The following is a 26902-nucleotide window of genomic DNA, read 5'->3' on the forward strand; positions in this document are numbered from 1 at the left end:
GAATCCCAAAACCTCACCCCCTGCTCCTATACACCTCATTAATTTCTAATTAACACAAATCCCAACCTGTTTGATCCCACTCCTTAAAATAATCCATGGGAAGCAGAGAGCTCTGCAGGGACACCAGAGTGAGCAGCCTACCTTTAATCCCTTAAATAGAATCATACAAATATAAAATGGAAGAATAAAATATTTACAGAAAAAAAATAAATCCCCCCCCACCCAAAAAAAAAAAAAATAAAAATAAAAAAAAAAAACAACCCACGGGGATTCCACCCAATCCCATCTCCAAGGGGCTGGAAAAGAGGGAAGCAGCCAAGGAGGAACATTCCTTTTGTTTGGTGCTTTTACCATCCCAAAATGATCCCAGCTGGATGTGAGGGCGTCATTCCAGTCCTTCAGCAGGGAGGGATCCTCAGGAGCGAGAGGCACTTGAAGCAATCCTCCTTTTCCCAAATTCCTGCAGGCAGCCAGCAGCAATTTTGGCTGCCAGGATCCCGTTGCCATCAGGGGAAAAAAAAAAAAAAAAAATCCCCCTGGATCACTGTGAGTCAGGCTCCCACCTTGGCAGTGCTTGGTCCAAAATCCCAAAATCCTGCCCCAAAACCCTGCTTCCCCTTCCCGGATTTCCCGAATTCCCGCAATTGCGAGTCCATCCGTGAATTCCAGAGTTGACACAGTAACTCCAGGATTGTTGGGATTCGCTGTCCAGGAGGGAGCTGGGATGGCTCTGGAGATGGGATCCGTGTCCCTCCCCCGAGGGAATTCCAAGTGCTTTGTCCTGTCCCGTGTGGGAGGAGCCGCCTGGATCAACTCAGCCCGGAATTTTGGAATTTCGGGATAACTGAGCGCAGACTCTGCCCATTCCTAACAATCCAACTGTGCTCCAGCTGGGCCAAGGCTCTCCTCCACGGACCCAACAACATTTACAGGATCTGTGTGGGGGTGGGAGAGGAAATTGGTGGTTTTTTACTTTTTTTTTTTTCTTTTTTGGTGTCGTGTCTTTTTTTTTTTGTTTGTTTGTTTTGTTGTTGTCGTTGATAAAATCCTCCCCCTCTCAGCTATCAATCATCTCCGAGAGTTCCAGCAGGAGATCATCTTCATCTTTCCCTGGATCCAGATCGATTTCTGCTTCCAGTTTTCCCCCGGAGATCTCCCAGATGAGTTTTTCAAAGTCGTCCTCCACGGACAGGGAGGGTTTGGTGCTGCCGGTGGAGCTCAGGCGCCGCAGCTTCACCGGGACCTCCAGCGAGGAGGAGGAGGAGGAGGAGGAGGAGGAGGAAGATCCCAACACCTCCGGCTGTGCCAAGGAATTGCCCTGGCTCCCAGGCTGCAGCTCCGGGCTGGGGAAAAAAAGAAAAAAAAAAAAAAAAAAAAAATCAGTGTGGGAGATGCCTGAGGTGGAGGTGAACGATGTAAATGAATTTAATTGGGGATTCTGGGAGTTTTGGGGATGGGTTTTGGGGATCCTGGATCGGTTTTGGGGATCCAGGATGGGTTCCGGGGATCCAGGATCGATTTTGGGGATCCAGGATCTGTTTTGGGGATCCAGGATCGGTTTTGGGGATCCAGGATCGGTTTTATGGATCCAGGATCGGTTTTGGGGGATCCAGGATCTGTTTTAGGGATCCAGGATCGGTTTTGGGGGATCCAGGATCTGTTTTAGGGATCCAGGATCGGTTTTGGGGGATCCAGGATCAGTTTTAGGGATCCAGGATCGGTTTTGGGGGATCCAGGATCGGTTTTGGGGATCCAGGATCGGTTTTGGGGATCCAGGATCGGTTTCGGGGATCCAGGATCTGTTTTGGGGATCCAGGATGGGTTCTGGGGATCCAGGATCGGTTTTGGGGATCCAGGATCTGTTTTGGGGATCCAGGATGGGTTCTGGGGATCCAGGATCGGTTTTGGGGATCCAGGATCTGTTTTGGGGATCCAGGATCGGTTTTGGGGATCCAGGATCTGTTTTGGGGATCCAGGATCTGTTTTGGGGATCCAGGATCGGTTTTGGGGATCCAGGATCTGTTTTGGGGATCCAGGATCGGTTTTGGGGGATCCAGGATCGGGTTTGGGGATCCAGGATCGGGTTTGGGGATCCAGGATCTGTTTTGGGGATCCAGGATCTGTTTTATGGATCCAGGATCGGTTTTGGGGATCCAGGATCTGTTTTGGGGATCCAGGATCTGTTTTGGGGATCCAGGATCAGTTTTGGGGATCCAGGATCTGTTTTGGGGGATCCAGGATCGGTTTTGGGGATCCAGGATCGGTTTGGGGGATCCAGGATCTGTTTTGGGGATCCAGGATCGGTTTTGGGGATCCAGGATCGGTTTCGGGGATCCAGGATCTGTTTTGGGGATCCAGGATGGGTTCTGGGGATCCAGGATCGGTTTTGGGGATCCAGGATCTGTTTTGGGGATCCAGGATGGGTTCTGGGGATCCAGGATCGGTTTTGGGGATCCAGGATCGGTTTGGGGGATCCAGGATCTGTTTTGGGGATCCAGGATCTGTTTTGGGGATCCAGGATGAGCTGCATCAGTTCAGGGTTTGGGGACTGAGCTGTGAGGAAACACAGCTGGAATCTGGGGGAGAAGGGACAAGAGGAAACTCCAAAAAGGCACAGAAAAAAATCACCAAAAATCCCTTTAATAAACCCCAAAAAATCCCTTTAAAGCCCCATAAATCATTTTATAAAACCCCATAAATCCCTTTAAAAGCCCCTAAAAATCCCTTTAAAAACCCCCAAAAAATCCCTTTAAAAGCCCCTAAAAATCCCTTTAAAAACCCCAAAAACCCATTGGCAATCTCTGCATCCAATTAATTAATTCCAATTAATTCAATTTAATTCCAATTAATTAATTCAATTTAATGGCAATTAATGGCAATTAACTGCAATTAATTCAATTGCAATTAATAAATTCAATTGCAATTAATTGCAATTAATTCCAATTAATTGCAATGAATTCCAATTAATTAATTCAATTTAATTGCAATTAATTGCAATTAATTCAATTTAATTTCAATTAATTCCAATTAATTCAATTTAATTGCAATTAATTGCAATGAATTCCAATTAACTAACTCCATTTAATTCCATTTAATGAATTCAATTTAATTCCAATTAATTGCAATGAATTCCAATTAATTATTTTAATTGCTATTAATTGCAATTAATTCCAATTAATTAATTCAATTCTATTCCAATTAATTAATTCAATTTGATTGCAATTAATTCAATTTAATTGCAATTAATTCCAATTAATTAATTCAATTTGATTGCAATTAATTCAATTTAATTGCAATTAATTCCAATTAATTCAATTTAATTGCAATTAATTCAATTCCAATTAATTAATTCAATTCCAATTAATTAATTCAATTTAATTCCAATTAATTCCAATTAATTGCAATTAATGAATTCAATTTAATTCCAATTAATTCCAATTAATTCCCTCCAAATCTGCTGCATTTTGGCACCGATTTCCCCCCTCGTGGTCCCTTGGGATCAGAAGGAAAAGTTGGAATTTGGGTTTTTTTTGGGGGTTTTTTTTGGGATTACCTGTTTTGGGAATTCTTCTCCCTCCCAGCCTTGGAACCTGGCTTGGCCTCTGAACAAAGGGGAACAACCTGTGGGAATGAGGAACAGGATCCATTATTTTATAGGGTATTAAAAACAAATAAATTGAAATTTAAAAAGAGTCTTCCTTTTTAGAAGGGGGAATTTGGAGAAAATCCCATTTATTTTTTTTTGGAACTTGGATAAAATCCCATTTATTTTTTTTTTTGGAATTTGGATAAAATCCCATTTATTTTTTTTCTTTTTGAGTTTGGATAAAATCCCATTTATTTTTTTTTGGAATTTGGATAAAATCCTATTTATTTTTTTTTTGGAACTTGGATAAAATCCCATTTATTTTTTTTGGAATTTGGATAAAATCCCATTTATTTTTTGGGGAGATTTGGGAATTTGGATAAAATCCCATTTATTTTTTTTATAATTTGGATAAAATCCCATTTACTTTTTTTGGAACTTGGATAAAATCCCATTTATTTTTTTTTTTGGAATTTGGATAAAATCCCATTTATTTTTTTATTTGGAATTTGGATAAAATCCCTTTTTTTTTTTTTTTGGAATTTGGAGAAAATCCCGTTTATTTTTTTTTTGAATTTGGATAAAATCCCATTTATTTTTTGGGGAGAATTGGGAATTTGGGGAGAATTGGGAATTTGGAGAAAATCCCATTTATTTTTTTTTTGAATTTGGATAAAATCCCATTTATTTTTTGGGGAGATTTGGGAATTTGGATAAAATCCCATTTATTTTTTGGGGAGAATTGGGAATTTGGATAAAATCCCATTTATTTTTTTTTATAATTTGGATAAAATCCCATTTACTTTTTTTTATAATTTGGATAAAATCCCATTTACTTTTTTTTGGAACTTGGATAAAATCCCATTTATTTTTTTTTTGAATTTGGATAAAATCCCATTTACTTTTTTTTGGAATTTGGATAAAATCCCATTTATTTTTTTTTTTTAATTTGCATAAAATCCCATTTATTTTTTTTTTTTTAATTTGGAGAAATTCCCATTTATTTTTTTTTTAAATTTGCATAAAATCCCTTTTTTTTTTTTTTGGAATTTGGATAAAATACTTTTTTTTTTTTTTATTATTTTTTTTTTTGGAACTTGGATAAAATCCCATTTATTTTTTGGGAAGAAGTGGGAACTGGGGCCCACCTTGGCTGAGGGCTCCTGGCTGTCCCCAGGGGTGGCACTGAGTGGCTTCACTGCCACCACAGCTGGGGGGGGGTGGCCCTCAGGACCTTTCCTCTTCAGGGGCTGCTTGGGAGGAGCTTTTCCATCCACGGGCTTCAGGCACACCTTGGGTTTGCCTGGCATGAAAGGAAAAAGAAGAATTTTAACAGATTTGGGTAAAAAAAAAAAAATAATTACGGGATTGAATAATTATTTTAATTACCCAGTCCCATAATTAATTATCCAATCCCCAATCCCTTTCCCCATTTTTCCCTTTCCCCATTTTTCCCTTTCCCCATTTTTCCCCAATCCCTTTCCCCTTTTCCCCCAATCCCTTTCCCCATTTTTCCCCAATCCCTTTCCCCATTTTTCCCCAATCCCTTTCCCCATTTCTCCCAATCCCTTTCCCCATTTTCCCCCAATCCCTTTCCCCATTTTCCCCCAATCCCTTTCCCCATTTTTCCCCAATCCCTTTCCCCATTTTTCCCCAATCCCTTTCCCCATTTTCCCCAATCCCTTTCCCCATTTTCCCCCAATCCCTTTCCCCATTTTCCCCCAATCCCTTTCCCCATTTTTCCCCAATCCCTTTCCCCATTTTTCCCCAATCCCTTTCCCCATTTCTCCCAATCCCTTTCCCCATTTTTCCCCAATCCCCTGCTGGACATTCCCAAACAACACCCAGCACTCACCTCTTCCTCTCCTCTCAGGTACCTGAGCTCCCTTTTTCCCTGCATCCTTCTCTGCCTTTCCCATTCCATCCTCCTGGAATTTTCCCAGCTGGAATTTCCTCCTGCCCAGCTGATGAGCTGATCCCACAGCAGGTTCTGGGTTTTTATCCTGGTTTTTATCCTGGTTTTTATCCTGGTTTTCAGCTGGAATTGTCCCAGATCCTTTTGGGATTTTTTCCTCTTGGAGTTGTTTCAGTTGACGTTTCTCCCACATGATTTCCTCCAGGCTTTTCACCTGAATTCCTGAATTTCCTGAATTCTGAGAAGGAAAAAAAAAATAAAGAAATAATAATTAAAAAAAACACCACCACAAGAGGGTTATTAGGGGGATAATCTGTAGGGGAGAAAAAATCTATAGAGAAAAAAATGAGAGAGAGAAAAAAATGAGAGAGAGAAAAAAATGAGAGAGAGAAAAAAATGAGAGAGAGAAAAAAATGAGAGAGAGAAAAAAATGAGAGAGAGAAAAAAATGAGAGAGAGAAAAAAATGAGAGAGAGAAAAAAATGAGAGAGAGAAAAAAATGAGAGAGAGAAAAAAATGAGAGAGAGAAAAAAATGAGAGAGAGAAAAAAATGAGAGAGAGAAAAAAATGAGAGAGAGAAAAAAATGAGAGAGAAAAAAATGAGAGAGAGAAAAAAATGAGAGAGAGAAAAAATGAGAGAGAAAAAAATGAGAAAAATGAGAGAAAAAATGAGAGAAAAAAAGAGAGAAAGAAATGAGAGAGAAAAAAATGAGAGAGAAAGAAATCATAGAGAAAAAAATTAGAAAAAATTAGAGAGAAAAAAATTAGAGAGGAAAAAAATTAGAGAAAAAAATCTATACAGAAAAAAATCATAGAGAAAAGAAAAACTATGGATAAATCTGTGGGGAAAAAAAATCAGGGAGGGAAAAAAAAATATTTCCCTCACCTCTGGCTTTTATTCATGGTCAGGCATAATATTAAAAATCTAATTCAAATTAAGTAATGAATTCATTCAAAGGGGAAGATCTGTTTGCTGGGAATTTTCCTGACAGCTTTTAGGATTTCAGCACAATTCCCAACTGAGGAAAGGTGGGAAAAACAAGGAGAAGGAAACAAAAAGTGACAAAACTGTCAGGGAAAATGAATTATTTTATTATTTTATGCCCCCAAGTGGTGAGAAAATGGGAATTTTTTTGGTTTTGATTTGTTCACCCACACCAGACTCACCTCAGCAGGTGCAGAGCTCCCTTTGGGGGAAGGTTTGTTCAACTCCACAATCATTTTTTCATCTCTTCCAGGTGCTTTAAACAAAAAAAAAAAAAAAAAAAATTAAAAATGGGAGTTTTTTTGGTTTCTTGGAAGGGTTATTTCTCTATTTTTATGAATCCCTGCAGGATTTTCTCTCTGTTTTAATCCCACTGTGGATTAAATCATTTTAAGGGTGAAATTTTTAATGCCTTTTGTGCTGATAAATCCATTCCCAAACCATATTCCAAAGGGGAATGGAATGGATTCCAACACTGGGAACATCCAACCACACAATGGCAGGGCAGGAAAAAAATGGAAATTACAGCACAAAGCTCCTCAAGGAATGGATTTTTCCAATGGGAAAACCAGGAAATTATGGAATTAATGAAAAAAAAAAAAATCATAAAAATCCTTTTAAGTCCAGAGTCTGAAAGTTGAAGGAATTGATTTTGCTCAAGGAAATGATCATGGAATTTATGGAGAATCACACGATCCTTTCAATTCTGGAGCCTGAAATTTTTCAAGGAGTGAATTTTCAAATGGGAAACAGAGGAAACTTGTGGAATTCTTGGGAAAATCCCATGGAATTCCCAAAGGGGAAGGGAAGTTTTGGGAAGGGAAGTTTTGGGAAGGGAAGTTTTGGGAAGGGAAGGGAAGTTTTGGGAAGGGAAGTTTTGGGAAGGGAAGTTTTGGGAAGGGAAGGGAAGTTTTGGGAAGGGAAGTTTTGGGAAGGGAAGTTTTGGGAAGGGAAGTTTTGGGAAGGGAAGTTTTGGGAAGGGAAGTTTTGGGAAGGGAAGTTTTGGGAAGGGAAGGGAAGTTTTGGGAAGGGAAGGGAAGTTTTGGGAAGGGAAGGGAAGTTTTGGGAAGGGAAGGGAAGTTTTGGGAAGGGAAGGGAAGTTTTGGGAAGGGAAGGGAAGTTTTGGGAAGGGAAGGGAAGTTTTGGGAAGGGAAGGGAAGGGAAGGGAAGTTTTGGGAAGGGAAGGGAAGGGAAGGGAAGTTTTGGGAAGGGAAGGGAAGGGAAGGGAAGTTTTGGGAAGGGAAGGGAAGGGAAGGGAAGTTTTGGGAAGGGAAGGGAAGGGAAGGGAAGTTTTGGGAAGGGAAGGGAAGGGAAGGGAAGTTTTGGGAAGGGAAGGGAAGGGAAGGGAAGTTTTGGGAAGGGAAGTTTTGGGAAGGGAAGGGAAGGGAAGTTTTGGGAAGTTTTGGGAAGGGAAGGGAAGGGAAGGGAAGGGAAGGGAAGGGAAGGGAAGGGAAGGGAAGGGAAGGGAAGGGAAGGGAAGGGAAGGGAAGGGAAGGGAAGGGAAGGGAAGGGAAGGGAAGGGAAGGGAAGGGAAGGGAAGGGAAGGGAAGGGAAGGGAAGGGAAGGGAAGGGAAGTTTTGGGAATTTTTGGGAAGTTTTGGGAATTTTTGGGAAGTTTTGGGAATTTTTGGGAAGTTTTGGGAAGGGAAGGGAAGTTTTTGGAAGGGAAGGGAAGTTTTGGGAAGTTTTGGGAATTTTTGGGAAGTTTTGGGAAGGGAAGGGAAGTTTTGGGAAGTTTTGGGAAGTTTTGGGAAGGGTGCAGCACTCCCAGCTCACCCAGCAGCCGGGTGACCCGGAGCAGTCTCCTGCCCCTCAGGGCTGCCTCGGGCTGGGCAGGAGCAGCAGGAACGTTCTCCCCACTCTGCTGCATCCTCAGAGCCTTCTCCCTCTTGATCTCCTCCAAGGTTTTGATCCGAACTTCTCCGGCCCCTCTGGCTCGTGCTGCCTCTGCCCTCCCTGGCACACCTGGAGTGGGAAGGTTCTGTTTTCTGGGCTCGCTCTCAGCTTTGGCCCTGCTGGGCAATTCTTCGGGTTTTTCCTTCTCCTCCCCCAGCCTTTTGTGGTTTTTCTCTGCCAGGGCTCCCGTCAGGGATTTCGTACGAGTGGTTAGGGAGGGTTTTGCTCCAGAATTGGGATCTTCGCTTTTCCTGCTTTCTCCTGGGATTTTGGCTGGGGGTTCTCCTCGTCTCTGGTTGGCTCTTTCCAGTCGGATTTCCTCCAGGGTTTTCACTCTGATCTCCTCGATGGGTTTGGCAGCTTTGTCTGCAGGCACGAAAATGAAACTCGGTTCAAGGAGGGGGGGGGGAAACAAAAAAACCTCCAGAATTTCTCCCAGAGCTGAGGGAATTTGGGATTGAGGGCTCTCAGTGGCCCTTGGGTGGGAAGGACATGAAGGATCATCCAGGGACATCCTTCCACCATCTGGGATACTGCCAGGGATGGGGCAGCCACAGATTTCTGAATCCTGAAACTGGGATATTTTTAATGGAATCGTGGAATGGTTTGGGTCGGAGGACCTTAAGGATCATCCCATTCCCACCCCTGCCATGGGCAGGGACACTTCCCATAATCCCAGTTTGTCCCAAACCCCATCCAGCCTTGGGGACTCCCAGGAATTCCTCTGCAATTCCATCCCAGTCCTAGGGAAGGATTTATTCCCAGTACCCCACCCAAACCAGCACAGGGAATCCTGGAATGGTTTGGGTTGGGAGGGATCATCTGATCCCATGGGCAGGGACACCTCCCACTCTCCCAGGGTGCATTTCATCCATTTTATCAAATTTTATCCATTTTATCCACTTTATCCACTGTCCAACCCGGCCTGGGACACTCCCAGGGATGGAGCAGCCACAGCTCCTCTGGGAATTCCATCCCAACTCCTCCCAGGGAAGGATTTATTCCCAAAATCCCATCTAAACCCCATCAGTCTGCAGCCATTCCCCTCCATCCCTTGGGAATATTCCCTCTCCACCTTTCCTGCAGGCTCCCCTCAGGTCAGTGATTATCCCAAAATTCCTCCTCTTCAGGCTGAACAATCCCAATTTCCTGAACAATAAAACTCTCTCCCTCCTGTGAACACTTGGATTTGGAAAATAAGAGCCAGCTATCCTTTAAAATTATCAATTTAAGGCTGCATGGAAGTTGTTGGGATGAAAAAAAAAAAAAGAAAAGGAATATTTCAAATTTGATTTTTACCTGTCTCAGTGCTGCTCTGCTCAGAGGGCAGCCCCAGCCTCTCCTTCAGGGACTTCAGGACTTGAACTAAAAAAACAAGAGGGAAAGTTAAAAAGTAGGAAAAAAATCAACAATTTTGGGTGGGAAATGAGACAGGAGAGCACCTCAGTGGGATTCAGGGTGACCCTGAACCCAAAACCAATGTGCAGAAAAATGCAGGAGAAAGGAGGGACAAAAAATCCCAACAGAAAACTGGGAGAGAAATCCAAAAAAAAAAAGAAAAAGCTGGACAGAAAGCTCCAGCAGAAAACACCTGGACAGAAAATTCCAAACAGAAATCCCCAAAGAGAACAAAGCTGACCCCAAAACCCCAAAGAGCACAAAGCTGGCCCCAAAACCCCAAAGAGCACAAAGCTGGCCCCAAAACCCCAAAGAGCACAAAGCTGGCCCCAAAACCCCAAAGAGCACAAAGCTGGCCCCAAAACCCCAAAGAGCACAAAGCTGGCCCCAAAACCCCAAAGAGCACAAAGCTGCCCCAAAACCCCAAAGAGCACAAAGCTGCCCCAAAACTCCAAAGAGCACAAAGCTGGCCCCAAAACCCCAAAGAGCACAAAGCTGGCCCCAAAACCCCAAAGAGCACAAAGCTGGCCCCAAAACCCCAAAGAGCACAAAGCTGCCCCAAAACCCCAAAGAGCACAAAGCTGCCCCAAAACCCCAAAGAGCAAAGCTGGCCCCAAAACCCCAAAGAGCAAAGCTGGCCCCAAAACCCCAAAGAGCAAAGCTGGCCCCAAAACCCCAAAGAGCAAAGCTGGCCCCAAAACCCCAAAGAGCACAAAGCTGGCCCCAAAACCCCAAAGAGCACAAAGCTGGCCCCAAAACCCCAAAGAGCAAAGCTGGCCCCAAAACCCCAAAGAGCACAAAGCTGGCCCCAAAACCCCAAAGAGCACAAAGCTGACCCCAAAACCCCAAAGAGCACAAAGCTGGCCCCAAAACCCCAAAGAGCACAAAGCTGGCCCCAAAACCCCAAAGAGCACAAAGCTGCCCCAAAACCCCAAAGAGAACAAAGCTGGCCCCAAAACCCCAAAGAGCACAAAGCTGGCCCCAAAACCCCAAAGAGCACAAAGCTGCCCCAAAACCCCAAAGAGAACAAAGCTGGCCCCAAAACCCCAAAGAGCAAAGCTGGCCCCAAAACCCCAAAGAGCACAAAGCTGGCCCCAAAACCCCAAAGAGCACAAAGCTGACCCCAAAACCCCAAAGAGCACAAAGCTGCCCCAAAACCCCAAAGAGCAAAGCTGGCCCCAAAACCCCAAAGAGCAAAGCTGGCCCCAAAACCCCAAAGAGCAAAGCTGGCAGTGCAGCAGTGCTGCTACCTGGGCCTCTCCTCGGGGCCTTGTCAGAGTTCTCCTGCAGCTCTGCCTTCCTCCCCAGCCTGTCCCCAACGCTCCTCCTCAACGGAAGGAAAGTTTTCCCACCTTCCAAAAGACACAAAATGAGAAATTCTTTCAGAGTATTCCCCTGCAGGAGGGTTTAGAACAATCCCCCCTGGAACTGGAATCCTCCCAGATTAATTGTTAATATTGGTTGTTTTCTGCTGGCACCAGAATTTGGTGGTTTTCAGGTAAATATTTCACAAGTTCTCACCTGTGACAGTTTTCCTTTTTCCCAGTCTGTCAGGAAGATTCAGCTGGATCACAGGGTCCTCCCCTAAAACCAGGAATAATCTTTTCAGCAATTAAAAAGCATCCCTTTTCCCAAAAAAAAAAAAAAAAACCAAAAAAAAAAAAAAAAAAACAACAACAACATTTTCTGGTGGCCAAACTGAAGGAGTGGGAGGACAAAATTATTTTATAATGATAAAACTTCGTTGAGTTTTAATTCCAACCAAACGTTAACGCTTGGAAAATTCCAATCAGGAAAAGCAGCACCACGTGGGAATTATCTTAATTATCAAGAATTTAATTAAGGGGGTGTGGAATGGGAATTTTGGGATTACCTTCCTTGGAGGAGAGGGTCACAGTTCTGAGCACGGTCCTGACGTTTTCCTTTTCTGGCACGGGAATGCTACGAGCTTGGAGAGGATCCACAGCCACTCCTGAAGGACCTTCTGCATGATGAAAGAGCAATTAACAGGCAGCAATTCATTAAAAATAAACTCTTTCCTTTCAATTTCCCTCCAAATTCCAAGAAGGAACAACCAGCTGTCAATGCCAGATTAGACTCATCCAAAAAACATGGATGCAGGAAATGTCAAATTGCTGAAAAAAAAAAATTTCCCTTGACTTGAAAATTATCCAGGATTTAACTCAAGGATGAAGAGAAGGATAAAAAAAAAAAAAAAATGAAGGATTTTAGGGATATTAACTCACCACCTTGTTTTTTGGCTTTTTCTTTGAGTTTCTTCAATTTGATCTCTTCCAAGGTTTTTATCCCAAAATTTAAGTTGTCATCTGCAAGGACAGAACAGTTCAGGAAATTGGGAGAAATTCTTCCCAAAATACTGGGAATAAACACAGTCAAACACTGCCCAGGAGTTAAAAAAAAAATCTCCAGAACAGGTGGGATTTTGGAAAACTGGCAGCTTCTTTCACTCTCCCAAGGGAAAAATCCACTTTTGGGCATGAATTCATGGACAGGGATTAAAGATTCCTGGATTTCCACAGTGCCTGAAGGGACATTTTCAGACATTTCAGCTCCAGTAAAACTCCACAAATTCCAGTCCAACTTTCTGTAAACTCCACAAATTCCAGTCCAAGCCGACTCAAACTCCTCCAATTCCTCTCCATCTCCATCTCAGCTCCTCCAATTCCTCTCCATCTCCATCTCAGCTCCTCCAATTCCTCTCCATCTCCATCTCAGCTCCTCCAATTCCTCTCCATCTCCATCTCAGCTCCTCCAATTCCTCTCCATCTCCATCTCAGCTCCTCCAATTCCTCTCCATCTCCATCTCAGCTCCTCCAATTCCTCTCCATCTCCATCTCAGCTCCTCCAATTCCTCTCCATCTCTGCTCCTCCAATTCCTCTCCATCTCCATCTCAGCTCCTCCAATTCCTCTCCATCTCCATCTCAGCTCCCCCAATTCCTCTCCAACTCCATCTCAGCTCCTCCAATTCCACTCCAACTCCATCTCAGCTCCTCCAATTCCTCTCCATCTCCATCTCAGCTCCTCCAATTCCTCTCCAACTCCATCTCAGCTCCTCCAATTCCTCTCCATCTCCATCTCAGCTCCTCCAATTCCTCTCCATCTCCATCTCTGCTCCTCCAATTCCACTCCATCTCCATCTCAGCTCCTCCAATTCCTCTCCATCTCCATCTCAGCTCCTCCAATTCCTCTCCAACTCCATCTCAGCTCCTCCAATTCCTCTCCATCTCCATCTCAGCTCCTCCAATTCCTCTCCATCTCCATCTCAGCTCCTCCAATTCCTCTCCATCTCCATCTCAGCTCCTCCAATTCCTCTCCATCTCCATCTCAGCTCCTCCAATTCCTCTCCATCTCCATCTCAGCTCCTCCAATTCCTCTCCATCTCCATCTCAGCTCCTCCAATTCCTCTCCATCTCCATCTCAGCTCCTCCAATTCCATTCCATCTCCATCTCAGCTCCTCCAATTCCTCTCCATCTCCATCTCAGCTCCTCCAATTCCTCTCCATCTCCATCTCAGCTCCTCCAATTCCTCTCCAACTCCATCTCAGCTCCTCCAATTCCACTCCAACTCCATTTCTGCTCCACCAATTCCACTTAAATTCTATTCAATCTCCATTTTGTCCCACAAAACCAAACCAGGACGAATTTCCCTGATCTGGGAACCTCATTAGGTGGGAATGAGCTCCTGAATTCTAATTAATTTTCGGAATATTTTGGTTTTAACTGCCAGGCTCTCTCCCAATCCCTGCTCCTGCAGATGTTGGAATACCTTGTTTTGCACTGGAATTGGATTTTCTGGTGGAAATCACCCTCAGCCCATTGTGGTTTTCTGTGGTTGGTGGCTGCATTGGAGTTTTGGTTTCTTCTCCTTCTTCAGAAAGCTGATCTGGAAAAAGAAAAATCAATGCCAAAATTCAATCATCTACAAAGCATAATTTTACCCAAAAAAAAAAAAAAATTTAAAAAAATTTAATTTTTTAATCACCTCAATATTTCAACAACTAAAAATATTTACGATTCTTTTCCGCGGCTCCAACCGCCGCGAAATTCAATATTTTGTTAATTTTTATTTTTTTAAAAATTCCACATTAAAACAAGAAATATCCTCAATAAATAGAAGATTTCTCACCATCATCATCTTCATCATCATCTGCAGCGTTGATGACCACAGGGGGATGGGTGGGGCTGGGAACATTTTCAGAGTTTTCCACTTTCATCACCCCCCGGAGCTGCGGGGAGGGGTTGGATTGAACAGAGAGTTTGTTCTGCTGCAGCTGCACCATTTTCACCTCGTCCTCAGCAGCCTCGGGGGGGCTTGGGAGAGTGGCTGGAAAAGAAAAATAAAAATAAAATAAAAAAAAAAAAAATCCTGAATTTTGGTACTGGGGAGGGTTGGAAAAGAAAAATAAAAAAAAAAAATCCTGAATTTTGGTAATGGAGAGGGTTGGAAAAGTGGCTGGAAAAGAAAAAAAATCCTGAATTTTGGTACTGGAGAGGGTTGGAAAAGTGGCTGCAAAAGAAAAAAAATCCTGAATTTTGGTACTGGGGAGGGTTGGAAAAGTGGTTGGAAAAGAAAAAAAATCCTGAATTTTGGTAATGGAGAGGGTTGGAAAAGTGGTTGGAAAAGAAAAATAAAAAAAAAAAAAATCCTGAATTTTGGTACTGGGGAGGGTTGGAAAAGTGGCTGGAAAAGAAAAAAAATCCTGAATTTTGGTACTGGGGAAGGTTGGAAAAGGGGCTGGAAAAGAAAAAAAATTCCAAATTTTTATCATGGAGAGGGTTGGAAAAGGGGCTGCAAAGAAAAAAAAAATCCTAAATTTTGGTAGTGGGGAAGGTTGGAAAAGTGGCTGGAAAAGAAAAATAAAAAAAAAAAATCCTGAATTTTGGTACTGGGGAAGGTTGGAAAAGTGGTTGGAAAAGAAAAATAAAAAAAAAAAATCCTGAATTTTGGTAATGGAGAGGGTTGGAAAAGTGGCTGGAAAAGAAAAATAAAAAAAAAATCCTGAATTTTGGTACTGGGGAGGGTTGGAGAAGGGGCTGGAAAAGAAAAAAAAAAAATCCAGAATTTTGGTCCTGGGGAAGGTTGGAAAAGTGGCTGGAAAAGAAAAATAAAAAAAAAAAAATCCTAAATTTTGGTCCTGGGGAAGGTTGGAGAAGGGGCTGGAAAAGAAAAAAAAAAATCCTGAATTTTGGTACTGGGGAAGGTTGGAAAAGGGGCTGGAAAAGAAAAAAAATTCCAAATTTTTATCATGGAGAGGGTTGGAAAAGGGGCTGCAAAGAAAAAAAAAATCCTGAATTTTGGTACTGGGGAGGGTTGGAAAAGGGGCTGGAAAAGAAAAAAAAATCCTAAATTTTGGTAGTGGGGAAGGTTGGAAAAGTGGCTGGAAAAGAAAAATAAAAAAAAAAAATCCTGAATTTTGGTACTGGGGAAGGTTGGAAAAGTGGTTGGAAAAGAAAAATAAAAAAAAAAAATCCTGAATTTTGGTAATGGAGAGGGTTGGAAAAGTGGCTGGAAAAGAAAAATAAAAAAAAAATCCTGAATTTTGGTACTGGGGAGGGTTGGAGAAGGGGCTGGAAAAGAAAAAAAAAAAATCCAGAATTTTGGTCCTGGGGAAGGTTGGAAAAGTGGCTGGAAAAGAAAAATAAAAAAAAAAAAATCCTAAATTTTGGTCCTGGGGAAGGTTGGAGAAGGGGCTGGAAAAGAAAAAAAAAAATCCTGAATTTTGGTACTGGGGAAGGTTGGAAAAGGGGCTGGAAAAGAAAAAAAATTCCAAATTTTTATCATGGAGAGGGTTGGAAAAGGGGCTGCAAAGAAAAAAAAAATCCTGAATTTTGGTACTGGGGAGGGTTGGAAAAGGGGCTGGAAAAGAAAAAAAAATCCTAAATTTTGGTAGTGGGGAAGGTTGGAAAAGTGGCTGGAAAAGAAAAATAAAAAAAAAAAAAAATCCTGAATTTTGGTACTGGGGAGGGTTGGAAAATAAAAATAATAAAAAAAAAATCCTGAATTTTGGTAATGGAGAGGGTTGGAAAAGTGGCTGGAAAAGAAAAATAAAAAAAAAAATCCTGAATTTTGGTACTGGGGAAGGTTGGAAAAGTGGCTGGAAAAGAAAAATAAAAAAAAAAAATCCTGAATTTTGGTACTGGGGAGGGTTGGAAAAGTGGTTGGAAAAATAAAAAAAAAAAATCCTGAATTTTGGTACTGGGGAGGGTTGGAAAAGTGGTTGGAAAAGAAAAATAAAAAAAAAAAAATCCTGAATTTTGGTAATGGAGAGGGTTGGAAAAGTGGCTGGAAAAGAAAAATAAAAAAAAAAAATCCTGAATTTTGGTACTGGGGAGGGTTGGAAAAGTGGTTGGAAAAGAAAAATAAAAAAAAAAAAATCCTGAATTTTGGTACTGGGGAAGGTTGGAAAAGGGGCTGGAAAAGAAAAAAAATTCCAAATTTTTATCATGGAGAGGGTTGGAAAAGGGGCTGCAAAGAAAAAAAAAAAATCCTGAATTTTGGTCCTGGGGAGGGTTGGAAAAGAATAATAAAAATATCCCAAATTTTGGTACTGGGGAGGGTTGGAAAAGTGGCTGGAAAATAAAATGAAATCCCCAATTTTAATCCCTAAATTAGAAACTGAATACCAGAACACATCTGGATTTGGTTCCTTATTCCCCACTCATAAAGGGGTTTAAAAAAAATCAGGGTAAAATGAAATTTGAAAAGCAAAAAAATCAACAAGCACAGAGCAGGAAAAAATAAATAAATAAATAAATTTTAAAAATCCAAAATTCAGATTTCACTCCACTGCCATGATTACAAAATCCCATTCAGCCATAAAATAATTCCTTGGGTTCCGTGGTTTTCTTTTATGGAATATTCACCAGGAATTGCTGGATATTCTGAGGGAAAAATAGGTGGAAAACTAAAGTTTTGTTCAGGGGAAGGATGAGCTCATCCAGGTAATTTTATGGAATATTCAGCAGGAATTCTTGGATATTTTGAGGAAAAAGGAGATGAAAAACTCACTTTTGCTTGGAAGAAGGATGAGCCCATCCAGGTAATTTTATGGAATATCCAGCAGGAATTCTTGGATATTATGAGGAAAATAAGAAGTGGAAAACTCCCTTTTGCTCAGGGGTACAAACAGCCTGTGCACACAATTTTATGGAATATTCACCAGGAATTCTTGGATATTATGAGGAAAATAAAGAGGTGGAAAACTCACTTTTGCTTGGAAGAAGGATGAGCTCATCCAGGTAACTTTATGGAATATCCAGCAGGAATTCTCGGGTATTTTGAGGAAAATAAGAGGTGCAAAACTCACTTTTGCTTGGAAGAAGGATGAGCTCATCCAGGTAATTTTGAGGAATATCCAGCAGGAATTCTTGGGTATTTTGAGGAAAATATGAGGTGGAAAACTCACTTTTGGTCAGGGAAAGGATGAGCTCATCCAGGTAATTTTATGGAATATTCAGCATGGATTCTTGGGTATTTTGAGGAAAATAAGAGGTGCAAAACTCACTTTTGCTTGGAAGAAGGATGAGCTCATCCAGGTAATTTTGAGGAATATCCAGCAGGAATTCTCGGGTATTTTGAGGAAAATATGAGGTGGAAAACTCACTTTTGCTCAGGGAAAGGATGAGCCTATCCAGGTAATTTTGAGGAATATCCAGCAGGAATTCTTGGGTATTTTGAGGAAAATAAGAGGTGGAAAACTCACTTTTGGTCAGGGAAAGGATGAGCCCATCCAGGTAATTTTATGGAATATTCAGCAGGAATTCTCGGGTATTTTGAGGAAAATAAGAGGTGCAAAACTCACTTTTGCTCGGGGGAAGGAAGAGCCCATCCACGTAACGTCCCTTGGTGTGGTGGAAAGCACAGTTGTGCTTCTGGCAGCCTCCAGGCTGGTTCTCCCAGTAACAGGCGATCTCACTCCGCTTTTTCTGAGGAAAAACCACAAATCCAAGCTCAGGGAATTATCCCTTGGATCTGCAAATTGATTTTAGTTTGTCCACAGGCCACAGAGAAGGGTGAAATTCATTCCAAGACTTAAGGGGTTAGAGATGTGGTTTTGGAGGTTGGGAAATGGAATTGATTTGGATTCACTGCCATGGAGTTCAATAAATTAAAAGAACAAAATATTGGGATTATTCACAGGGAAAAAGCTTAATTTTCAGATTTCATTTGCTGGTGAAATCCACCTGAATTTCTCTTTCAGTGCTTTAGTTCCTTTCCACCATTTTTTTAATTCCCAAGTAAGAGTTCGGGATAAAGTTTTGAGGAGAAATCCAGGGCCATTTTCCAGCTCTCAGAAATCTAAATTTAAGATGTGAAATCCACGTAGATTCTCTATCATAAAATCTGGGAATAACAACATTTCCTACAGACATTTCCTGTCAAAAACAACACCGTAAAAACCTTTTTTTTTTTTTTTTTTCCCTTTCCCTTGGTAAACTTCTGCTGGGAAAGGATATTTATCCCACCACATTCCTGGGAAGCTCTGGCAGGGTTTTGGGGGATTTTTAGGGAGAACTCACATCTATTTCCATGTGCCTGAACCTGCAGACATTCCTGAAGCACCGACCCTCCTGCCACAGGGTGCAGACAGTTTCACTGCCCAGGGCGGCCTCGCAGTGGCGGAAGGAGCAGGAGTCTCCCTGAAATCCACAGGGAATCAGCAAAAAAAGGGGAAAAAAAACTCAGCCAGTTTCAAAATATAAACGGGATGGGGAAGGAGAAGCACACAGGTTAAAAAAAAATGGGATGGGAAAAGCATACAGGTTAAAAAAATGGGATGGGAAAAGCATACAGGTTAAAAAAATGGGATGGGAAAAGCATACAGGTTAAAAAAATGGGATGGGAAAAGCATACAGGTTAAAAAAAATGGGATGGGAAAAGCAAACAGGTTAAAAATGGGAAAAGGAAAGGACACAGGTTAAAAATGGGAAAAACACACAGGTTACCAAAAAAGCCCAAGAGATCAGAAAGGAGAAAGGGCAATCAGACAGCTTTAAAAAACCCCATTTCCAGAACCCAAATCCAAACAGTTAATCCATTAACAAAGAGGAAATTCCCTCTGCACTGCTGGCTGGGACCCCCAGACAGGACTGAAGGAACTCCAGGGCTGCAGCTCTGCTGACCTTGGTGCAGGTGGAGTAGAAGTAGAAGTAGCAGTCGTCCCCCTGGCCGGACATGCTGCGGGACCCCTGGCTCTGCTGCAGCCTGGCCAGGAACCGCCGGCGCCTCGGAGCCCGCTGCTGCTCAGGAGTGGCCCTGGAGAACGGGACAAAGAAAGCCAGAGCTCAGGGTAAAGAAACCCAGAGCTCGGGGCAAAGAAACCCAGAGCTCGGGGCAAAGAAACCCAGAGCTCAGGGTAAAGAAAGCCAGAGCTCGGGGCAAAGAAAGCCAGAGCTCGGGGCAAAGAAACCCAGAGCTCAGGGTAAAGAAAGCCAGAGCTCGGGGCAAAGAAACCCAGAGCTCGGGGCAAAGAAACCCAGAGCTCGGGGCAAAGAAACCCAGAGCTCGGGGCAAAGAAACCCAGAGCTCGGGGCAAAGAAACCCAGAGCTCGGGGCAAAGAAACCCAGAGCTCGGGGCAAAGAAACCCAGAGCTCGGGGCAAAGAAACCCAGAGCTCGGGGCAAAGAAACCCAGAGCTCGGGGCAAAGAAACCCAGAGCTCGGGGCAAAGAAACCCAGAGCTCGGGGCAAAGAAACCCAGAGCTCGGGGTAAAGAAACCCAGAGCTCGGGGTAAAGAAACCCAGAGCTCGGGGCAAAGAAACCCAGAGCTCGGGGTAAAGAAACCCAGAGCTCGGGGCAAAGAAAGCCAGAGCTCAGGTGCACTCCTGGAGCAGGTACAGAACACACACAGAGCTCAGGTGCACTCCTGGAGCAGGCACAGAACACACACAGAGCTCAGGTGCACTCCTGGAGCAGGTACAGAACACACACAGAGCTCAGGTGCACTCCTGGAGCAGGTACAGAACACACACAGAGCTCAGGTGCACTCCTGGAGCAGGTACAGAACACACACAGAGCTCAGGTGCACTCCTGGAGCAGGTACAGAACACACACAGAGCTCAGGTGCACTCCTGGAGCAGGCACAGAACACACACAGAGCTCAGGTGCACTCCTGGAGCAGGTACAGAACACACACAGAGCTCAGGTGCACTCCTGGAGCAGGCACAGAACACACACAGAGCTCAGGTGCACTCCTGGAGCAGGCACAGAACACACACAGAGCTCAGGTGCACTCCTGGAGCAGGTACAGAACACACACAGAGCTCAGGTGCACTCCTGGAGCAGGCACAGAACACACACAGAGCTCAGGTGCACTCCTGGAGCAGGTACAGAACACACACAGAGCTCAGGTGCACTCCTGGAGCAGGCACAGAACACACACAGAGCTCAGGGCTGCTCAGGTGCACTCCTGGAGCAGGTACAGAACACACACAGAGCTCAGGTGCACTCCTGGAGCAGGTACAGAACACACACAGAGCTCAGGTGCACTCCTGGAGCAGGTACAGAACACACACAGAGCTCAGGTGCACTCCTGGAGCAGGTACAGAACACACACAGAGCTCAGGTGCACTCCTGGAGCAGGCACAGAACACACACAGAGCTCAGGTGCACTCCTGGAGCAGGTACAGAACACACACAGAGCTCAGGTGCACTCCTGGAGCAGGCACAGAACACACACAGAGCTCAGGTGCACTCCTGGAGCAGGTACAGAACACACACAGAGCTCAGGTGCACTCCTGGAGCAGGTACAGAACACACACAGAGCTCAGGTGCACTCCTGGAGCAGGTACAGAACACACACAGAGCTCAGGTGCACTCCTGGAGCAGGTACAGAACACACACAGAGCTCAGGTGCACTCCTGGAGCAGGTACAGAACACACACAGAACTCAGGTGCACTCCTGGAGCAGGTACAGAACACACACAGAGCTCAGGTGCACTCCTGGAGCAGGTACAGAACACACACAGAGCTCAGGTGCACTCCTGGAGCAGGTACAGAACACACACAGAACTCAGGTGCACTCCTGGAGCAGGCACAGAACACACACAGAGCTCAGGTGCACTCCTGGAGCAGGCACAGAACACACACAGAGCTCAGGGCTGCTCAGGTGCACTCCTGGAGCAGGTACAGAACACACACAGAGCTCAGGTGCACTCCTGGAGCAGGCACAGAACACACACAGAGCTCAGGTGCACTCCTGGAGCAGGCACAGAACACACACAGAGCTCAGGGCTGCTCAGGTGCACTCCTGGAGCAGGCACAGAACACACACAGAGCTCAGGTGCACTCCTGGAGCAGGTACAGAACACACACAGAGCTCAGGTGCACTCCTGGAGCAGGTACAGAACACACACAGAGCTCAGGTGCACTCCTGGAGCAGGCACAGAACACACACAGAGCTCAGGTGCACTCCTGGAGCAGGCACAGAACACACACAGAGCTCAGGGCTGCTCAGGTGCACTCCTGGAGCAGGCACAGAACACACACAGAGCTCAGGTGCACTCCTGGAGCAGGTACAGAACACACACAGAGCTCAGGTGCACTCCTGGAGCAGGTACAGAACACACACAGAGCTCAGGTGCACTCCTGGAGCAGGTACAGAACACACACAGAGCTCAGGTGCACTCCTGGAGCAGGTACAGAACACACACAGAGCTCAGGTGCACTCCTGGAGCAGGTACAGAACACACACAGAGCTCAGGTGCACTCCTGGAGCAGGCACAGAACACACACAGAGCTCAGGTGCACTCCTGGAGCAGGTACAGAACACACACAGAGCTCAGGTGCACTCCTGGAGCAGGTACAGAACACACACAGAGCTCAGGGCTCGAGCCCAAGTGCAGGTGAGTGTGGAAAGAATTCCAGTTTTTAGAGGAGGCACTCGGGAAGCGCAGGGGAATTTTTAGGTGGGGTTGTTGGAAATTGCTGGGTCTCATCAGTGGAAATTTTGATTTGTGAGTTTAAGAGTGTGGTCTTGAGAGAAAAATGAGGGTGTGATTCTTGAAAAGCTGGGGGATTTGGAGTTGAAGTGATAGAGGAGTAGCTGAATATTGTATAAATTGTGAATATATATTTATATAGAATAATCTATAGAATCACATGATATTATATAATATATATACTATATATATTATAATATATATTACACAGTATATATAATAATATATCCTATGTTATAATATAGAATACACTGTATTTTACTATATATATTTTATATATTATAACATATAACAACATATTATATATAAATATATAACAGATTATATATTTTATAACTTATAACAATAAATTATATATAATATATAATAGATTGCATATTTTATAACATGTAAGAATAGATTATATGTAAATAAATAGAATATATTATATATTATAATATATATATTATGTATAATAATATACCATTATATACTTTAATGTTATAATTATGTTATATATAAGAATAGAATATTATATGTGACATTATATATATAATCTCATCATATAATAATAACAATTAATATTCTTATTCTGTGCTGTTTCACACTTGAAATGAAACTTTAAATTCCAGGGTGTGACCCAAATAATAAAGAGTAATAACCACCAAAAAAAAAAAAAAAATAAAAATAAGAACAGCCACAAAATAAAAACCACAACCCCATACCACCAGCACCTCAAAAGAACAAAACCCCTCAAACCCCAACCCTATAAACTGATTTTTGAGCCAACACTTCCCCAGCTCTCTGAGGATTCTTACTCCCAGGAACTGCTCTGACAGCCTGAGCAGGCAGTGCTGATTTCTCCCAAAATCTCAGATTTTCAACCCATCCCCAGAGGATTTTTGGGGCTCACCCACCTGGCAACGTGCAGCACAGATTTTGATCTTGCCAGCCATGCAGTTCCCCTCTCCTGTAGGCCGAAGGAGTCCGTCAATGAATGACAAAGGAGCAGAAAAAAATTGGGGTTTTTTTGGTTTTGGTTTTTTTTTTTTTTTGGCTTTTTTTGTTTTGTTTTTCCTGATAATTCCAAGGGAACCTCTCAGCCAACAATTCCAAACTCTGAGGTGCTCTCAGAACAATCTGACAACTAATGGAGGAATCGAGTCCATAGGAAAAGTGGAACACTGGAGATAGCCAGGGATATTTTAGCTCTTCCAATAAAAAAAAAAAAAAAAAATCAAAATAATCATAAAAAAATTACAAAAATTAAAAAAAAAAGCCCCAGCGCCTTTTTTTTTTAAAGATGAATTCAGGATTCAAAGTGGCTGCAAAAATGAGGCTTCATCTTCCACAGCTGGGGATATTTCTATTTCTTTTTTTTTTATTATTATTATTTTTTTTTTAATTATTTATTTCAGCAAGTTGAAATTTCGGGTCTTCTGAGATTTCTTCACCTATTAAGAAAACACAAAAACCTTTCCCCGTCTTTATAACCTGTACAGCATTAAAAAAAAAAAAACAAAAAAAAAAAACAAAAAACCAAACCCCAAATTTGTGTGTATAAACCCCCAAATGTGTTTATACACACCCCAAAATAGGGAGGGACAGCAGGACAAGGAGAAAACCAACCCAAAAAAAAAAAAATAAAATCAGAATTTTGGCCCATTTCCCACATCAAACTGCAGGTAAATCTCTCAGTGGGAGGAAAATCTGGGGGAAAAATGAGATTATTTGTGGAATTTTGGGGGAGGGGATGGTGGTGAGAGGGGATTTGGGGTCAGTCAAATCCATCCCTGGGAATGGATTTTATTCCTCATCCAAGGAAAAGCAGGAGGGGAGCAGGGATTGGGAATTTGGTTCAGGAATTCCTTGGGTTTTCCACTAAATGTTACAATTTTGCCATTTTTCCATCCTTATCTCACCTTGAATCCAATTCAGCAGCTGATTGGGGGGTTTGGGGCCACCAAAAATTGACTTTTTTTTCTTTTGGATATTCTTATTAAAAAAAAAATCACATTTTTAGGGTTTTTTCCACGCAGCAAGCAACCAAACCAGCTAAAAATCCCAAATAAAAGTCATTTTTACCCTTCTGATATTTCTGTGCAAACGATTTCTGACTCCTTGGGGAGGACAAAAATGAATTAAATTGTTCTTTTCAGGTTAAGAAGAAACAATTGGAACCTTTTACTCACACCAACACTAGGGAATTTTTCCAGGAATTTTTTTTTTTTTTTTTTTTTTTTTTTTTGGCCAGGGAGTTTTCCCAAATCTAAAATAAAGAGAGGAAAAGCTGGGTTCTCATATTAATATTTTTTTCTTTTTCTTTTTGACTGCTCGACAAAGGGAATAAAACAGGACTCGAGTGCAGAGTTCCCTCCCATTCTTCCATCTCCACGGGGTTAAATCCACAAAAATCAGATTTTGGGTCATGGAGATTCCTGGGAATCTATTCCTAAAAATACCTAGAGCTCCTTCTTGTGGAAGTTCAACGTTTTTCCAGGTGTTTTCCCTAATGTTCTTGGGAGAAAAAAAAAAATTAAATTTCAAGCCTGAATTCTTCTTTTGGCTCAAGGCAGCACTGAAATCCCTGGGAATTGGGGTCATTCCCAGCTGGAATTTCCTTTCCTCAGGCAGTCAGCCACACCTAAAAATGCAATATTTCTATATCCACCACCCCTGGGAGGAAGAAAATCCCTTTAGATTTAATTCCTTGATAAACCAGATCAGCATCTTTCCATATTCCAGTTCAGAGTCTAAACCTTGTTCAAAGAGTGGGAATAAAACCTTGAAAAGAAACAACAACAACAGAAAAAAATCAATCAACAACCACCCAAAAAAACCCCTGAAAGTTCTGATTTAATGATAAAAAAGATTCATTAAAAACCTTTTTTTTTTTCTCTAATTTTAAATTAGTGTCAAGATGGAAATAAAGAAAAATCTGAATAAAAAAATCAGTAACTCTGGTGCACTCAGGTGGTCACAAATTAATTAAAGTTAATGAGAATTTTGAACACTTTTTTTTTTTTGGGGGGGGTCCAGAATTCCATTACAATTTTTGCAGTATTTTAAAACCAATTATTTGTTAAAAAAAAAATCAAATAAACCAAGAAATGCAACAGCTGAGGGTCAGCAAAAACCAGGCCAAAAAAAAACCCCCACAAACTTATTTGTCAAGGGAAAACAAATCTAAATACCAGAGAGTTTTCCTGCACCTCCCTGTGAGGAATTCTTGGATTTAAAGCTCCCTAATTTCCCTGGGAAAGCCTCTCGTGCTGCTTCATTTGTGCCTTGAATTCCTGACGACATTTGATGATTCACCTCCTGTTTATCAGGTGACAAAGAAGGAAGAGCACCAGGAATTCCACATTTTAACCCCCATTTTAGCTGTTTTTAAAGCTTTTTTTTTTTTTTTTCCCCTCCTCAGGTATCAATCCCAAACCGAGGGGAGTTGCTTCATCCACTCTTGAATAAAACAAGAATTAAAAATATAAAGTTGTTTTTTTTTTTTTTCCCCCCCTTTTCTGAGCTCAACCCCAGGGCCTGGCAGCGATTTCCTGTGGCAATTCCTCCCCTTCATGGGAATGTTTTGTTAAATCCCAAAAAGATTCAGAAATGTATTATTAAATTTAAAAAAAAAAAAAAAAAAACAATAACAACAAAATTCGATTTTCCCTAGATTTCACCTTGAAAAGTGTCATTGGACCCAGGAAGTGACAACCCCAGGAAGTTTTCCCTGGAAAACTCCTGGACAAATCCAGCACCACTTCCAGCCAACCTGCTCAGCTTCAGGCAGGCCAAAATTCAACCCCAAAACCCTTTATTCCCCAGGAAAATCTCCTTTTATTTGTTTTTATATTAATAACCAAATAAAGCCGGGTTTTAAGTGTGATCCTGAGTGCAATTCTGGGAATAACCTGGAGACTCTAATCCCTGCAACAACAACAACAACAACAAAATACTCCTTTTGGTGTTTCCGTAACAAAAATCGACGTCAGAAAGCAGAAACCTCTCAGCTCCAACCTTAAAAAAACAAGAAAAAACGAAAAAAAAAAAAAATTCACCGAATCGCGTTGTTTTAAAACCTAGGGGAGGGATTCAGCCCGGCTGCATCCAGAATTACTCAGCTCCTGAAGTTCCTTTAGGGAATGAGCAATAATTAAGTGACTACATTAGAAATGCCCCTCAGACGCGTTGCTACAACGGGAAGGAACGAGGTTTTACCTGAAAACGAGATTTATAAAGCATCTACTTTGGGATCGCAAGTTTAGAAGGGACGACAAACCTGAAGGAAAAGCCTCGGGCCTACCCCGGGCACGCAACTCCCCCTCCCCAAAGCCCTGAGGATATGAAAACCACCTCATCCCGCCTTTATTCCCACTTCATCCCGCCTTTATTCCCACTTCATCCCGCCTTTATTCCCACCTTATCCCGGTTATTATTCCCACCTCGCCCCTCAGCGCTGCCCTCCCGCTGTGGGGACAGCGCGGGGGACGCGCGGCCTGCGCAGGAACCGCGGTCGGTCCAGGCCAGCACACCCCACCTCCCCCTCACCTCCCGTCCCCCCATCTCCCACCAGCCGCCGCGGGGCTCCGAATCGCTTGTATTTACGGTCGATCAGGGAGTTTTACCGAGCCCCCGGGGGCCGCAGTGTCGCTGTCGCCGCGCTCCGCCGCCGCCGAGTCCCCGGTGCCCGGCTCAAAGATGGCGCCCGGCGCGCGCGCAGCCTCAGCGCGCCCGCTGCCAAGATGGCGGCCGGAAGTGGCTTCACCCGCCCGACGGAAAGGGAGAGGGCGAGGAGGGGGTGCGTTCCCCTTCCCGGTGTTTTTGCTTCCTTCAAAAAGCCTCAAAAAAGGGGAAAAAAAAAATGCTTTTTCGTGTTTCACCACCCTGCTCCGTGCCCAGAGAATTTCGGTTGGAAAATCCCTCCAGGATCATGAACTTGTTCCCCATCCCTCAGAGTCCTCAGTGTCACCTCCAGTGGTTCCTTGTCGCCTCCAGCCATGGAGGGGACTCCAAGGCTACCTGGGCAGGCCCTTCCAGAGTCTGGCCACCCTTTCCATGAGGAAATTCCTTCCCATATCCCAAGAATGGTCCCCACTCCCTGACAGAGCCCCGCAGCCCCTGAGGTGCCGTCCCCTCCCTCACGGGGTGTGAATTCCAAACTGGAAGATGTTTTGAGTTC

The 26902-nt window shown here is 43.1% G+C and overlaps 1 protein-coding gene across 4 annotated transcripts; it reads right to left on the minus strand.

Moving 5' to 3' along the window:
* Nucleotides 1-129: 129 nt before the first annotated feature.
* On the minus strand, nucleotides 130-26253 carry ZC3H11A (zinc finger CCCH-type containing 11A). 4 transcript variants are annotated; one of them, XM_062509521.1, is made up of 18 exons: nucleotides 25782-26253; nucleotides 22638-22690; nucleotides 18925-19057; nucleotides 18322-18441; nucleotides 17604-17727; nucleotides 13928-14125; nucleotides 13568-13684; nucleotides 12026-12106; nucleotides 11653-11763; nucleotides 11301-11363; nucleotides 11030-11131; nucleotides 9681-9746; nucleotides 8262-8747; nucleotides 6668-6741; nucleotides 5442-5739; nucleotides 4735-4889; nucleotides 3554-3621; nucleotides 130-1343 (listed from the first exon to the last, which is right to left on the minus strand). In XM_062509521.1, exons 3-18 carry the CDS (start codon nucleotides 18976-18978, stop codon nucleotides 1058-1060), a joined length of 2403 nt encoding a protein of 800 aa, XP_062365505.1. In that variant the 5' UTR covers nucleotides 18979-19057; nucleotides 22638-22690; nucleotides 25782-26253; the 3' UTR covers nucleotides 130-1057. The 4 variants fall into 4 exon arrangements, with proteins under 4 accessions (XP_062365505.1, XP_062365504.1, XP_062365503.1 ...); XM_062509520.1 differs by having other exon boundaries at nucleotides 23643-26253; XM_062509519.1 differs by lacking the exon at nucleotides 25782-26253 and having other exon boundaries at nucleotides 8262-8450; nucleotides 8586-8747.
* Nucleotides 26254-26902: the final 649 nt, after the last annotated feature.

Source organism: Cinclus cinclus, chromosome 27 (assembly GCF_963662255.1).
Source record: "Cinclus cinclus chromosome 27, bCinCin1.1, whole genome shotgun sequence".
Classification (NCBI taxonomy): domain Eukaryota; kingdom Metazoa; phylum Chordata; class Aves; order Passeriformes; family Cinclidae; genus Cinclus; species Cinclus cinclus.

Coding starts and splice junctions, on each gene's coding strand:
- ZC3H11A (XM_062509521.1), bottom strand. CDS start 18,978: ATGTCCGGCCAGGGGGACGACTGCTACTTCTACTTCTACTCCACCTGC. Junction 8,748..9,680: donor GCAGAGCAGCACTGAGACAG/GTAAAAATCAAA, acceptor TCGTGCCTGCAG/ACAAAGCTGCCAAACCCATC. Junction 6,742..8,261: donor CCGGGTCACCCGGCTGCTGG/GTGAGCTGGGAG, acceptor TTTTGTTTAAAG/CACCTGGAAGAGATGAAAAA.